The following is a 16,620-nucleotide window of genomic DNA, read 5'->3' as shown; positions in this document are numbered from 1 at the left end:
GGAATGGCAATTAAGATGGTAGCCACTGGGAAGTTCTGCTCTTGGCGGATGGAGTGGAGGAGCTTGATGAAGTGGTCCCCACCAGACACGATAGATGGCCCCAGCAGATTTGCATGTGAAGTGTTACCTCACCTGGAAGAACTAGTTTGGGCCCTGAATGGAGGTGAGGGTGGAGGTGAATGGGCAGGTGTAGCACTTTGGGAAGGAGATTAGTGGGAAGGGATGAATGGACAAAAGAGTCATGGAGGGAGGAATCCCCACGGAAAGTGGAAGGAGGGAGGATAAAGTTATGTTTAGTGGTAGGATCCTGTTAGAGATGGCAGAAGTTGATATGCTGGATGTGGAAGCTCATGGGGTGGTAGGTGAGGACAAGAGGACTCATGGAGTGAGTGAGGATGTTCGGGCGAGTGAGGGCAGGGAAACCCCCTTCTTTGAAGGAGGACGTCTCTGATGTCCTGGAAAGGAAAACCGCATCCTGGGAACAGATGTGGCGGAGACAAAGAAACTGAGGAAAGGGAACAGCATTTTTATAGGAGACGGATAGGAAGAGTTTTGGTCAAGGTAACTGTGGGAATCTGTAGGTTTATAAAGATATTGGTCGACAGTTTGTCTCCTCCTTATTTTCTGGCCAAGAATGATCTCCAATTAGCGTCATCTAGAGGACAAGGCAACAATCATCACGAGGAAATGTTGGAGATAAACTGGGCACGTGATGAGAAGAGAGGCCAACTCTACCATCAAGACAGCACTTCATTGGACCCCTGAAGGGCGGAGGAAATGCGAGAGACCAAAGACAACTTGGCGCCATACTGTCGAGGCAGAAATGAGGACCACAAACCACACCTAGGGCACAAAAGAGAAAATGGCCAAGGACAGAAAGAGATGAGGACTTTCATTGCTGCCTTAAATGCTAGCAGTGTGACAGGCCATGACTGACGATGGAGACAGAGAGAGATGGAGAAAGGGGAGGGAGGTGTCAAGATTCATTTATTGGGTGCTGATTTACCAGATTGAAAAGCCACTGATGTTGGCACACATCACACTCAAACTACCTTATATTCAAATTCCTGGCATAACCCAGTACCAGCTACCCTCTCTCCCTCATCCATCCTATGCTCTCACACACTATTACTCCTAACCACTTGAACTGCAATGATCTTTCCAGTAACTCTACCTACTGTTTGAATAGCTTCACCCAATGACCCTACTCACCTAGAGACCCGAATTCATTCACCGCACACAGACCTTCCCACACACTTTCTAGTGACTCGCCTAGCCCTTGCAAATGAACTCCTCAGTGGCAAGGCTAACATTATTTTATCCTGCTCGAAGCTAAACCACCTTTTATCATCAATTGCTGTGCCTGCTGTTATCTGCACTGACTTGGGGATTAAAATGAAGCCCATAAAAGTTCAGCTTCATCCTGAGATTCCGCAAAAGCCCAAAGTGTTAAGTGTACAAACAAAATAATAATAATCCCAATTGTATACCACACAATCTATAACCAACTAAGCCCTAGAAAGCCAGAAGCAATTAAAACATCTTGGTGCTGCTGCCCCCTGCGTATTTACATTCATAATAGTATTTGCTATTAAACATTATTGGTTATAGTTTGATTTAGACAACACTGACTTTTAAAACTGACTACTGATGGATTATTGTAATATGGATGCAGCTTGCAGAATTCACTTATTCTCCTTGGAACACAGTTGAGTGAAGTATTGATCTCTTTGCTAATTAACTACATGCAATTAATGAAGTATGAAGATGGGAGGTTGCCGTTGTTTACCCAGTGCAACTCAAGGTATTTTCTTTCCCTTTTTCCTCCTCTCTGAAGGCCATGCACATGATGAGGTAAGAGTTCCACTAGCAGCTGTCACCTGAGCATAAACCTGCGCAGTGAGTGTTGGCAGGTTTCTTCACCGTGGAAGAGCATTGAAATAGAGGCATTTTGTCTCCCCAGCCCAGTCCAGAATGCCTCACCAGACAGACCAGGAGAAGCACACAGTCCTGGTATTTGTGTTCTAAATGGGTCAGGGACAAGCAGGGTTGAGATATTCGCACTACTTCATTTCTTGACCATCTGGGCACCTATCAGAAGCATTCTTAGAACATGGGCAGGCGAGGCTGTTAGCATGGCTAATGCTTATTGTCAATTGTCACCAAGGTGTCATGGTCAGTGATCTTCTTAAACTGTGATACAGTTTGGCACATGTGAAGTTTTTCCCAGCCAATTTCAAAAGCAATTAGGAGGTAAGAATTTCATTCCCTCAAGAACCTTCGTGAATCAGATTTGCCATTAAAATAATCCAAGTTTTTTTTTGTTATATTCAGTTTTGTTTTATTCCAAATTTGGTAAATTTAGCGAATTTCAACTCTTCCACTAGACTAGAACAGTGAGATCTGCATTGACTGAATCAGATCTGCCATTAAAATAGTCCAAATTTTTTGTGGTAAATTTAGTTTTTTTAATTTCCAAAATTAATGAATTTCAACTCCTTGGCTAGAGCAGTGGGATCTGCAATTTGGTCTCTGGACCATTAGACCATTGTACTTAAATATTTTACCCACATCATACCCACAGTGCTATCAAACAGGGAATAAACTGGTGAAGTTTGGCTGTTTGTCAGGAGAATGATGGGGGAGGGACTGGAAGCAAGTTATTTCCTTGAAGGAATAGACATTCATGGTTCCAAAAAGGTACAGCGTTTTTACTTTCTCTCTGGTAGCTCTTCTGAGAGACTGAACACCATGCTGAGCATTGAACTGTTCTAAGTTGGCCAGATCCTCCAAGAGGACCACAATCTCGTTGTAGGGTCTGAGGCTTGTGTTCCTCACTCAGCCATAGAGCTATGCTGGCTGGAGTCAGGGCTTTATGCTTTGGCTCTTGAGAGGGTCACCCACAACAAGTCAAAGGGTAGAGGCCCAGACAAAGAGTGGTGCGTTAGTCCTCCATGTTCAGGGATTCAGCTCAGGGCTAACAACCCTGTCTGGTAAAACAAAGGTGCTAGAAACAGCAATGAAAAATCCTTCTGCATCTGAGTGTGATGGTATTCCTGAGTCTCCACCTCGGCCTTGTGTGAAAACCTAGGGGAAGCTACTGACATGATAAAGGGAGCCCTGAACATCGCTACAGGAGGAGGACCTTCTTTGCTGCCCTAAATGCCAGTGGCGTAATGGGCAGTAAGCAAATTGGCCAGATATACTACTACCTTTGTTTCTATAAGAACGGTGGGGTTAAGCTGCTGGACTTAAACCAGCGTTCTTAGGATACACTTGAGTGACAACAGGACCAAGCCAAGCTGAAAATACACTGAATGGGACATGCTAGTGTATAAATGGAAAAGGTCAGAAATTGCTGAAGTGCTGGTTCTTATGAATCATGCCCCGTCCTAAAAGCACTGCTACATTTCAGTTTGATAACAATGCTATTGCAAGTTGAGCTGAGGAAGCGACAGAGAACGAAGTTTCCAGGACCTGTACTTATTAAGCTAAGGCATTTCCCTGAATGCCATGTGTTTCAAATACAATTTGCCCACTGAAATGAAATTGGGGTGGAGAGTGGGTCTGAATTTCTGCGTGCCATTCCCCACCTCCTACCTGAACACTGGCACAAGTGATGTTACTGTCCCTGCAGGAAGTTCAGAGAGCCTCAGCTGAAAATTTTATTTGTTTAGGAACCAGAATCCCGTATACTGTTATTTCACTTCTAAACATTCTGCATTTCTGCTAATGTAAGAGTTTTTCTTTTTCTGGAGGTATTGCCAATATCAGGCTCATGAATAACATTTCTTCACTCAGAGGAGAGGACTGTGCCACCCTTGGCAAATGGTTACTTTCCATTTGGAAGCCTTGGTAATGATGCCAGCAGGCAATCTGCCAGCAAACCCAATCCCGCTCTCAGCTGATGTTCACAAATTCCCACCTAGCAAGGATAAATGGATAACAGGATTCCTGGCAGCAGCGAATTAAACTGAGGCAGCCTATGACTGCATTGTTCAAGTGGCTCAGAGACGGTGACATTATTAGATACAAGGTGGAATTCACTGCCATGGATGGCCGTAGAGGCCAAGTCATTGGGGATATTTAAAGTGGAAGTTGATAGGCTTTTGATTAGTAAGGGTGTCAAAGATTATAGGGAGAAGGCATGAGAATGGGTGTGAGGAGGGCAATAAATCAGCCATGATGGAATGACGGACAGACTCGATAGGCAAAATGGCCTAATTCTGGCTCCTATATCTTATGGTCTAATTAAACAGCATGAAATGCAGTTTGGTTTCCTTTATGGTGGCCACGTATTTTACACCTTCCTGATATACTAGGAATACCACCATGAAGGCCAGCCAATCCCAAAGGATTTTGAAATCCTTAATCTTTATAATGGAGCCATGTGAGCTGACCCCTTCATCCAAATTCCTCATGTGAATTTGCAGAACCACAAAAACTATAAGGGTTATCTGTTTATCTCATTGTTTTCATGCTAGTGAAATTGTTGGAAATTATCGGCACCATAAAGAAATGTCCTGTTCTCAGTTAATGACTTAAGCACTATTTTGTGTAAACAAAATTCCCATACTAGTCACTTGTACTTAACAGTGACAACTGACACAGGAAATTTCCTTATTAGTTAACTAGCATCTGTGATAAAGGCTCACATGTAAAGTCATTCCTTCCTGGGTCACACACGGCCGCAGATATAATCCCTGCTCCTTGTTGGGTTTGCAGATTTAAACACATTTAAGTAAATTAGTAAGATCCGAAGTAGTAATTGGTTAAATTGTACGGTGCTCTTGGAAGATTGCATCAGGAGGCATCAGAGATAGTGCCAAAACAAACCACTAGGCTGGATATCAAAGGCCCCAGTAATGAGGAGATACTAAAGAAGGCTTTTAGCCTTCAAAAGAATTGCAAGAAGGGATCCAAAATTGTATGGAAAATTACTAATTGTCAAATTAAATTGTCCAGCGTCAGACAAGCAGGAACATTATTTTGCAAAATCTACCCCATGGTGTTAATAGAGTACATTCAACACCGTCGGATTAAGTGATCCTCAGATGAGGGGAGGGGTGGTCACAAGCCATCCTGGTTGTACACAACATACAGGGGGGCTTTGGTCCACTCCTGTGGATGCCCTCACAGAATTCCCAGAATTTGTGGGGAGTGCAGAGAAACTATATTTATCCCCATGCTACTGACATCTTGGTACTTCGTGGATAACTGTCTGGGAAAATGAAATATATTCATCAAGGTTCCAGGCTGTATTAAAAAGTAGCCCAACCGTTTAAAAAAATAATTTAGCTAAGCGCAAAACCTTTTCTTGCACTTTTATATGGTTTGACCCAGACCATTGCTACGTTTTCTACTTATTCCACACAGCCAACTATTGGATACCCATACAAAATTTACAATTTTTCTTTCTAAAAGCTTAAAACTTATACATGTTCTATAGAAAGTTCAGTGAACGCAAGCCCATTTAAAGGTTTAAATGCAAACCCTGAGCTTTGTTGAGAAAGTGTGAATGGGCACAACCCAGGACTGCAAATTTCAAGGCTGGAGGCAAATCGTCTTCATTCACCAATTCAAGGCAACCGTTCGAAGAGGAATGTGGGATCAACCCTTATAGATGAACAGAAACCAGTCTGGAAAGGGAAGATGGAAAGGAAGAAAATGTAAATTAAAAGGTAAAGATAAACCAGATACTTACTACATCTTCCTTTATAAATGACAGAAAATACATTTGATTTTATGTTTGACCAGTAGATGGCAGAAGTGTGACATTCAAATTACATACTGGGATTTATTTTTTAAGCCACAAATATTTGTAAGTTTCCTCTGAATTCTTCACCTTTTGTGGCAGGCCAGGTATTACTGGAAGATGGCTGCTATATGGCTCTAGCTTTGCTAACATGCCAAAATAAATCTAACCATTTTCAGCAAATATGGGCAAACACTACATTACAGGGGATATGTGCATGGCACACTTCCATGAAACAAGCTGTTATCACTATTTTCTGTAATACAAAGCTACATGTTTTGTGCAGACACTGAGAGTTAAAAAATGTATTCATTTACTGTTTTTCACACTAACTCCATGAAGTGAATTTTACATTGTACATCAATTTTTTCTGGAAAATTCTGTCAGGGCAGATTTCTGTAACATTGGTGGTCACCTGTATCATATTATGTGATTCTTGACAACAAAGGTCATATACACTCCAGAGAGTTTAATAGAGGACAGAGATTGGAGGTAAATTAAAGCATTGCTAAAGAAACGTTGACAGTTTTCTTTTCCCAAAGGACTGTAAACCCATCACGTACAAAGGAGCAATAAAGTAGCGCAGTGGTCAGCAGAGCGCTATTACAACACTAGTGACTGTGACTGTGTGGGTTTCCTCCGGGAGCTCCAGTTTCCTCCCACATTCCAAACACATACGGGTTAGTAGGTTAATTGGTCAAATGGGTGTAATCGGCCAGAGAGGACTTGGGCCAGAAAGGCCTGTTACTATACTGTATCTCTAAATAAAATAAATAAAAGCTCCCTGCGGTTTTATAGACTCAGTCTTGGTCTGCCACCTTGTAGAGAAACCCACAAAGTTTAAAATAAATATATTATCTAACTATATATACAGTACTGTGCAAAAGTCTGAGGTAAATGTAAAAAATTGTGTAAAGTGAAGATGCTTCCAAAATAATGAAAAATTTCTAAATATCAAAAAATTACTATAAAGAGGAGTAAACAGTAAAAATAACTAAATCAAATTATTATTTGGTGTGATCACCCTTTGCCTTTATAACTGCATCAATTCTCTCAAGTACACTGTTGTGTAGTTTTATAAGAACATCGGTTGGTAGTTTGTTCTAAGCATCTTGGAGAACTTGCCACAGTTCTGCTGATTTTGGTTTTCTCACTTGCTTCCATCTCTCCAGGTAATCCCAGACAGCCTCAAGGATGTTGAGATCAAGGTTTCTGAAATCATATCAAAAAAATCTAGGGTGCCTAAGACTTTTGCACAATACTGTGTGTCACTATACAGTATTTGCCACAAGGTGGCAGACCAAGACTTGGGAAACAGGATTAACACAAGCACACTTTGGCCAACATGAACACCACCAAAGGACCACCAGGATAACCCCACTGCGTCTTGCAAGAATGCAAGGTAACGGTCGATGGGAAGTATGTATTCTGCCAAACTGTGCGTAAGACAACGTGACAGGTGTGTCAACTTTTCTGTGTTAAAGGAAGGTACGGTTGGTTGATTATCAATGCCAATCCTGTTTTTTTTTCTTTTGAGCTGCACTGCCCAGCAACCCAATCTAATCCTGGCCTATTCACAGGACAATTTACAATAATCAATTAACTTTGGATCTTTGGACTGTGGGAGAAGATCCACGTGGTCATGGGGAGAACATACAATCTCCTTTCAGGCAGCAGCCAGGTTGCCGGTACCACTACGCTACCGTGCCAAGCCATCCAAAAGAGAGTAGAAGACAATTGAAGGAAACTTGAATGAAGCTTCTCAACCCTTCCCATGTCAGTTATACCACATATGGGGGGGAGGGGGGTCAATTACTTGTGCATGTTGAGGCATCAAAATTAACTATCTCACCAGTTAAACCACACCTACCATTTTACCATACGAATCTGGCCAGGACCCTAACTGGGCAGCAGCAGTATCTGTGCAGAAGAAAGGCCCGGCAAACTACATGCCACGAAAACCCCATGAACAACTACACTATCCATAGGGCGCCATGAGCTGATGGCACTCGCAACACAAAAGTACTGGGCCAATATCACCCTGACCCCACCTCCCCCATATAGAATGAATCAAACATTATGTTACAAAGTGCTTTTCTACCCTAGTGGGCTGAAGCTCACCTGCTCAGAGGAATGAGACCAGGGAGGTTAAACTGTGTCATACAAACACTTTAGCGAGGGCATCTGCTCCTGCACTAGCAATATAAGCTTTGCTTGGGTGGAAGGTGACGTCATGAATTGCTTCATCATATTTCTTCCGGTGCGCTGTAATTTCCTGAACGCAGGTTTTATTGTCCAGGTTCCACAGGCGTATTGAGCAGTCGTGACCTATGCAAACAAGTACATTCAGGAACTTAAACTTGCAAAGTCTACAATAGTGACAAAACCTCTAAAAAATTAATGAGTGTTACAGATAATGATAGACATTCCAAAGTACCATTGAAATACTGTCAATTATCTCATGGCAAGTTCTCACAAAAGAGCACGAGATAAGCACAAGAGTATCAGATCATTTCCAGTAGCTGGCCAAATAGATCCTAGAGCAGAGGTTCCCACCTTCATGCCATGGCCCAATACTATTAAGTGAAGGGTCCTTGGACCCCAGGTTGGGAACACCATTCAATAACACAGTAAACTGTTTACTACAAACCCTCTTTTGGTTTTATAGAGCTCAGGAATCCTCAATTCCCCAAGTTTCCCAATTGAATATACGCTTGACTCGCAGCCCCACGCCTTCCAAAGATGCAACACACACTGACTGAAAGAGTTGGCATCTGTATTGAAACTATAGACCTAAATCCACCCAGAGAAAGTCTCTCATTTAAAGTTAGTGAGTCAATGTTAATACCTGGGGAAACTCACGGTTTTTCAATTATTTAACAATTCACCCAAAAGACAGAGTGCAGCAATCATTCAGTTCTACACAATCCTTCTGACAGACTCTTGGGCAACTGAGTCAAGCTGTTAGCAAGTGTTTTCCTGCACCTGTCCCATCCATGTACTTACTCAAGCTTCTCTTAAATTTCCAGACACAATAACAAGAAAAACATGAGCATAGTACATGAACTTGGTAGCATAGTGATTAGCACAACGCTTTACTGTATCAGCAACCCTTGAAGGCTGGAGGGGCCTATTCCGCACTGTATCTCAATAAATAAACAAATAATACAACTCTCCAAGCCTCAATTCTTTTATTTTAGTTTCACCTTTCAATGCAAACCAGGTAACATTGTTCTTGGAATATCTGATACCCATCAGCTGTGTAACAGAGTGCATCTTTTTGGCATTAGTAAATCCATAGAAAAATAAACGACATGTCCTTCACCATCTAGCCTTTGGCAAGTTCTCACTTACCTCCGTTCTCAAAATGGAATCGGTAAGGAATCAGACGCAAAGACTCAAAGATACCCACTGACACCAAAGCAATCAGAAGTGCCAATGTGTCAATCCCCCCAGTTTATCACCACCACTCTGCTTCTCGACCCCCCCCCTCCACCATTTTTCTCCTGTCTGCTCTCTCAGTGGAGGACTGGGAGCTGCTGTTTGCCCCTCCATTGAGATAACTGCAGATTGTAGTTTGACAGCTCATCCAAAGTGGATTCAGTAGGTGTCGCCATTCTACAGAAACAATGCTCTGCGTAATGTTTCCCTGATTTGAGTACATTCAAGAAGTGAATTCACCTAATTAGCTACTGCTTGGAAACTCAGAGTGGCAGGCATCTGTCTGGCAGGTGGAATATAATGGGAAAATTCTTATCAAAACTTAACTCTTCAAGATAGATAGATAGATAGATAGATAGATACTTTATTCATCCCCATGGGGAAATTCAACTTTTTTCCAATGTCCCATACACTTGTTGTAGCAAAACTAATTACATACTAAAACTAAAAGAACAGCACCATGGCTACTAACCAGTTGTTATCAAACCCCAGAGACAAATTCGATACCCCTTCCCTAACCCTTCAGCACCACACCCTAAGGTAGTAAACAATTAAAATCATCCGTAATCGTTACTTTTCGTAGCCTCATATTTCAAGAAACCACTCAAAATAAACATAGCCAATTATCCCAATGTTAATTGTGGGATATTGCTGCATATACACTCAGTAGCCACTTTATTAGGTACACCCGCTAATTAATGCAAATATCTAATCAGCCAATCATGTAGCAGCAACTCATTGCATAAAAGCATACAGACATGGTCAAGAGGTTCAGTTGCTGTCCAGACCAAACATCAGAATGGGGAAGAATTGTGATCCAAGTGACTTTGACTAAGGGATAATTGTTGGTGCCAGAGAGTGGTTTGAGTATCTCAGGAATTGCTGATTTTGTGGGATTTTCACACACAATAGTCTCTAGAGCAGGGGTTCCCAACCTAGGGTCCGCAGAGCACTTGCTTAATGGAATTGGTCCTTGGCATAAAAAAAGGGTTGGGAACCCCTGCTCTAGAGTTTACAGAGAAAAGTGTGAGTGGCAGCTTTATGGGCGAGTACGCCTTGAGACAGGTCAGAGGAGAATGAGCAAACTGGTTGACAGGAAGGCGACAGTAACTCAAAACACAATATGACACAACGGCAGTATGCAGAAGCCTGTATCTGAGTGCACAATGAACCTTGAAGCAGCAGAAGATCACACTTAATAAAGTGGTGACTGAGTGTCTCCTGTCATCTGAACACCTTTCGAAACAAATGCACTTAACTCGCTATATTTTGAGATGTTTTGGTGTTTGCAGAACTTAATGCGATAAAGTGTAGAAAAATCAGCAGACTAAATAGATGAAAGATTTGAGCAATACTTACTTCCTGACATCAGAAATACTCCATTAGGATCTACTGCGAGAGAGGTGACGGCATCCAAGTGAGCAACCATTGAATGAACCATTTTTCCTAAAAAGTGGATTGAAGAACATCAGAGTCAGGAAGGAGGACAATATTGCAGTCAATCATGCTCACTCCACTATGTCTCGCACTGGACATGTTAATGGTTGTCTCCATATTCCCAAATCTAGACTGTGCTCTGTGCCTCAACTTGATTCAAATTTCAACTCAGGTTTCAGGTGGTGTCGGGTTTCTCACATATTTCCATTAATAATTGGAGGGAGCAGCCAGGTGTCAAAGTCAAATTTAGCACCACAAGAGAATAGGCCATTTGGCCCAGAGTCTGCCCCGCCATCTCATTGTGGCTGAAGGTTAAAATTCCCTTCAAAGATCATGTTAGGGATAGAACTAGGCATACAAAATGAGGTAAACACTTCAAAATAGATTCTTAAATGTTTAAATCTTTTAAAAGATAGTCTTGTGCTGTGATTGTGATGAGTGGGGGGGAACTAAAGATTTCTACTTAAGCATTATTAATTTATTTGTATTTTACTATGAGCTTTTTTGTATTTACACAGCTTGTTTCTTCTGCACATTGGTTATTTGTCCATCTTTGTAGTTTTTCTACTGTGAATATCCACAAGAAAATGAATCTCAAAGTAGTACATGGTGACATATTTACATAATAAATTTACTTTGAACCTTGAACCAGATGCTTCTCCTTCAATTTTCTTTGTACATTAAAACTGGATACTGCTCAGGTTCCTGTTGGGTCCTTTACAACATCAATCATAGGAAATAAGGTTCACAGCTAACACAAAGTTTTATCATTACTATTTCATTCTGCAACATGCTGTTAAGTTGCATCTCATTACAGACACTTTGCCATCTCAATCACTGCAAGAGATTGACACAAAAAGCTAATTAACTCGTTGACCCTGTTCAAACAGACACTGATATTATGACTGTAGGTCCCATCACTTCTGCAGAAAAGTTCCCATGACCAAAGATCTATCAGTCCTGAATATAATCAATTATTAATTTCTACATTTTGAGGTGAGAATTTCCAAAGATTTACAACACTTGTGTAAAAACATTTTTTCTAATTCCCCAAAGGTTATAACCTCTGGATTAATTCTGGAACAAAAGCTGCAGAAAAAAAGCATGAAGGAGGTGTGGGATGGGATGAAGATCATCACCGGATGTGGTGCAAAGCGGGGGGCGAACATAAGTGGAGATGTGGAGAAAGCGAACCAGCTGAACAACTTCTTCAACAGGTTCGACAGCTCAATCTCATCCTCACCGCAGAAATCCACACCAGGCTTACTTCCCTCACAGGAAAATAGCCACTCACAGGAGACCTTGCCCACGCCCAGGATTACGGCTGCACAGGTGGAAGGTCAACTGAGGAAGATCTGTACCAGCAAGGCGGCTGGACCGGATGGAGTTTCCCCACGATTACTGAGGGCCTGTGCAACTGAGCTGGGAGAACCACTACAGCGCATCTTCAACATGAGCCTGGAGCAGAGAAGAGTACCCAGACAGTGGAAAACATCCTGTATTGTCCCGGTACCGAAGAAACCACAACCAAAGGAGTTGAATGACTTCAGACCTGTTGCCTTGACGTCGCACGTTATGAAGACCATGGAGCGGCTGATAATACAGAATCTGAGGCCACAAACCAGGCACGCCCAGGATCCTCTTCAGTTTGCGTATAAGGAGAAGGTGGGAGTGGAGGATGCTATCACGTATTTGCTGCACAAATCACTCTCTCACCTAGAGGGGGTCAGTTGTGCTGTGAGGATTACATTCCTTGACTTCTCTAGTGCCTTTAACACCATCCAGCCCAAGATCTTAAGGCACAAACTAACGGAGATGGGAGTAGACTCTCACATGGTGGATTGGATAGTGGACTACTTGACAGATAGACCTCAGTATGTGCGGTTGGGAGACTGTAGGTCTGACACGGTGGTCAGCAGCACAGGAGCGCCGCAGGGAACCGTACTCTCTCCGGTCCTGTTCACCCTGTACACATCAGACTTCCAATATAACTCGGAGTCCTGCCATGTGCAGAAGTTCGCTGATGACACGGCCATAGTGGGGTGTGTCAGGAATGGACAGGAGGAGGAGTATAGGAAACTGATACAGGACTTTGTGATATGGTGCAACTCAAACTACCTGCGTCTCAATATCACCAAGACCAAGGAGATGGTGGTGGACTTTAGGAGATCTAGGCCTCATATGGAGCCAGTGATCATTAATGGAGAATGTGTGGAGCAGGTTAAGACCTACAAGTATCTGGGAGTACAGTTAGACGAGAAGCTAGACTGGACTGCCAACACAGATGCCTTGTGCAGGAAGGCACAGAGTCGACTGTACTTCCTAAGAAGGTTGGCGTCATTCAATGTCTGTAGTGAGATGCTGAAGATGTTCTATAGGTCAGTTGTGGAGAGCGCCCTCTTCTTTGTGGTGGCGTGTTGGGGAGGAAGCATTAAGAAGAGGGACACCTCACGTCTTAATAAGCTGGTAAGGAAGGCGGGCTCTGTCGTGGGCAAAGTACTGGAGAGTTTAACATCGGTAGCTGAGCGAAGGGCGCTGAGTAGGCTACGGTCAATTATGGATAACTCTGAACATCCTCTACATAGCACCATCCAGAGACAGAGAAGCAGTTTCAGCGACAGGTTACTATCGATGCAATGCTCCTCAGACAGGATGAAGAGGTCAATACTCCCCAATGCCATTAGGCTTTACAATTCTACCGCCAGGACTTAAGAACTTTTTAAAAGCTATTATTAATGCTTTTTGAGATAGTGATCTAGATGCATATCATATTTTTTACTGAGTTAAGTATTGTATGTAATTAGTTTTGCTACAACAAGTGTATGGGACATTGGAAAAAAAGTTGAATTTCCCCATGGGGATGAATAAAGTATCTATCTATCTATCTATCTCAGGTCAAGAAAACAGCCTCTTAGTGTGAACCTAGAGGCATATCAACCAGGAGAAATGCATCTCCTCTCCACACACTCATCAATAACTCTACAGTTAGCACCATTTCAACATTTGGGTTTCTCGGTATCACTATTTTGCAGGACCTCTCGTAGGAGAGCCACGTCTCTTAATAACCACAAAGCTTGGCAAAGAGTGCATTTTTTGGGGCTGCTGGTAAAATTCTATCTTTTAAGAGTGTACTGGTGCAATTCTACACCGTCTTAATAGACAGCATCCTCAGAATAGAAATTACTGTCTAGTTAGATGCAGCACCCTCTCACAATACACAAAAACTAGAGTGAACCGCAAGAACATCAGAAAAGGTCATTGACTGCAGTCTACCATCACTGCAGAAATTATAACTCCAGGACAAAGAAGCAGGCAGGAAATATTACCCAGCAAATGGACTTTTCCAAAAGCCCTTTTCTGCAAAGTGCTACAGAGCTATTAAAACAAAAAAAAAACAGGTAATCTCAAAAATTTCCTCCCCAAGACAACTAATCTGATCAACCACTCTGCAGCTATTATCCCCATCACTGCACTGCAAACACGAAACTACTTTTTCTAATGATGTTTGCATTGTGAATACATCCTGGTACTTATGTACTACTTATGCACATTTTGTTCCATATCAGTACTTCTAACTTTACTTTAATAATTCTTTAGTATTGTTAAATATTGCTCTTAGTTGCATGTCGTGCAAGAACAGCACAGTGGATTCTGAATACCCATTAACATAAATGGCAAATCAAGTTGATCCCTGATACTCTTTCAGAATATTGTGTACTTCAATGAGATCATATCTCATTCTTCGCCACAGCAAGTATCTGATCAAGAACTGCAACTGCACTATTTAAAACAAAGCGACACACACAAAATGCTGGAGGAACTCAGCAGGGCTTGGAAAGGAGTTAACAGCTGACGTTTCTGGCTGAGACCCTTCTTTGGTCCTGAAGAGTGCCAGCCCGAAATGTAGACTGTTTCTTCACCTCCTCCAGCAATTTATGCGTGTTGTTTCAGATTAACAGAATCTCTTGTGTTCACCATTCAAAACAATGTTGTATGCCTCTCACCTCATTTACCACACAACAGTTCTGTGCAAAAGTCTTAAATACATCTATCTCTCTAGGATGCCTAGGAGTTTTGCACAGACCTGTAGTAATTTCACGTATTGCACTGTACTGCTGCTGCAAACAAAGAACAAATTTCATGACATACGTAAGTGATGATAAAACTGATTCTGCTGTGGGTCTTTATTGTGGAGTGAGAGTGGGAAGGGGGCAGGGAGAGGGGAATCATGGTTGGGAAAAGGGGAAGAGAGAGGGGAGGGAGCAGGTGTCTGTGTGTGCATGTGTTTTTGTGTGTGTGCATACACACACCCCTAAGACTTTTGCACAGTACTGTATGTATCTTCTTTAAGACATCAGTATCATTACCTGTCTTGTTATCAAAGAAGCGAATACATCTGTCATCGTGTGCAGTGATGGTGACCGGCAGCTTGGGATGAGTGACAATCCGGTTGATCTGATTAGCAGCTGAGAAAGACAGAGAAATGCAATGAATACAGGCATTTTCTTACTTATTTTTATAAAGATTCAGATGAAGGCCATTCTTCCTGGGCTGATACTAAGTTCCTGGACAGCACTTCATTAGTTCATTCCCTCTCTATTTCTCCTAACAATGTAACTTAATCTTTTGAAGAGGCCAGCATGGTCACGTAATGGTTAGCACAATGCTTTACAGTACCAGTGACCCAGGTTCAATTCCCGTCGCTGCCTGTGAAGAGTTTGTAAGCTCTTTCTGTGACCACGTGGGTTTCCACCGGGTACTTCGGTTTCTTCCCACAGTCCGCAGACCTACTGGTTGGTCATTATAAATTGTTCCCCTGGTTAGGCTAGGATTAAATTGGGGGCTGCTGAGCGGCATGGCTTGAAGACCCCAAGGGCCTATTCCATGCTGTATAGCAATAAGTAAATAAATAAACTGATGAATGAATAAATAAACAATAATACAAAAGAGTTGCAATACAAAACAGACCCTTCCATCTGTACTGTATCAGATCCATTGCAGGTGTGCGTATGAAGGACTTTCTTTTGGGTCTGTACGTTTTTCATCTGAACAGGCCCGCTTCCTAGCTCCCACACTGCAAGTTGCATAGGGTGTGCCGTAACTAACATGACTCAGTAAAAACACTTAATTGTTCTATTCCATTGTAGTTCTTGCTCTGTGTAATATGTAACACAGTCCACACCGACAAGGTGTGAAGCTCCTTCTGAAGCTCGTCACAGTTATCTGCATTCAGCTCGTAAACCCTTCCAATCCACGTACCTTACGCACAAATGTCCATCAATTCCCCTTTGATTATTTTTGCCATTAACCTACACTCTGTGCCAATTAACGATCAAAATGACTTTCCGATATGGCACAAAACTGAAGCGTGCGGCTGAACCCACAAAGTGCATGTACACTCCAGACAGTGCCTGAAGTCCAGTGAACCTGGGTCCCTGGAACTAGTCCATGGCCTCCTCTACTGCAGCAATGAGGCCACACTCGGGCTGGAGGAGCAAGACCTTATATTCCATCTGGGTAGCCTCCACCCTGATGGCACAAACACTGATTTCTTGACCAGCCAGTAGTTACCCACCCCCTCTTTCATCATTCCCTATTCCTGCTTCCCTCTCTCACCATCTCCCCTTAGCTGCTAATCATTTCCCTTCGATGCTCCTTCCCCTGCTGTTTCTTCCATGGTTTTCTATCCTCTCCCATCAGATTCCTCCTTCTCCAGCCCTGTATCTCTTTCATCAATCACCTGCCCAGCTCTTCACCTCACCCCTCCCCCTCCTGGTTTCACCTATCACCTTGTGTTTCTTTCTCCCTCCCCTCCCCCCACCTTCTAACTCTGGCTCCTTATCCTTTTTTTCTCCAGTCCTGCTGAAGAGTCTCAGCCCGAAACGTCAACTGTTCATTCTCAGCCATAGATGCTGCCTGACCTGCTAAACTCCTCCAGCATTTTGTGTACACTGGTCTGGAAAATTGCACCTCAGGATCATGTTTTA

General features: G+C 42.6%; 1 protein-coding gene across 2 annotated transcripts in view; it reads right to left on the bottom strand.

The window, feature by feature from the left end:
* Window positions 1–386: 386 nt before the first annotated feature.
* Window positions 387–16,620, bottom strand: part of LOC140716535 (striatin-3-like) — an 88,175-nt gene continuing 71,941 nt past the window's right edge. For both annotated transcript variants that reach the window (XM_073029344.1, XM_073029345.1), the window contains exons 15-18: window positions 15,001–15,099; window positions 10,556–10,642; window positions 7,877–8,083; window positions 387–5,639 (exon numbers count right to left, since the gene is read on the bottom strand). In XM_073029344.1, coding sequence (XP_072885445.1) covers window positions 7,914–8,083; window positions 10,556–10,642; window positions 15,001–15,099 — 356 coding nt within the window. In that variant the 3' untranslated portion in view covers window positions 387–5,639; window positions 7,877–7,913. The remainder of the gene's footprint in view (window positions 5,640–7,876; window positions 8,084–10,555; window positions 10,643–15,000; window positions 15,100–16,620) is intronic.

Source organism: Hemitrygon akajei, chromosome 25 (genome assembly GCF_048418815.1).
Source record: "Hemitrygon akajei chromosome 25, sHemAka1.3, whole genome shotgun sequence".
Taxonomy (NCBI): Eukaryota; Metazoa; Chordata; class Chondrichthyes; order Myliobatiformes; family Dasyatidae; genus Hemitrygon; species Hemitrygon akajei.
Note: the sequence above shows the minus strand (reverse complement) of the source record. Positions and strands in the feature narration are given on the sequence as shown.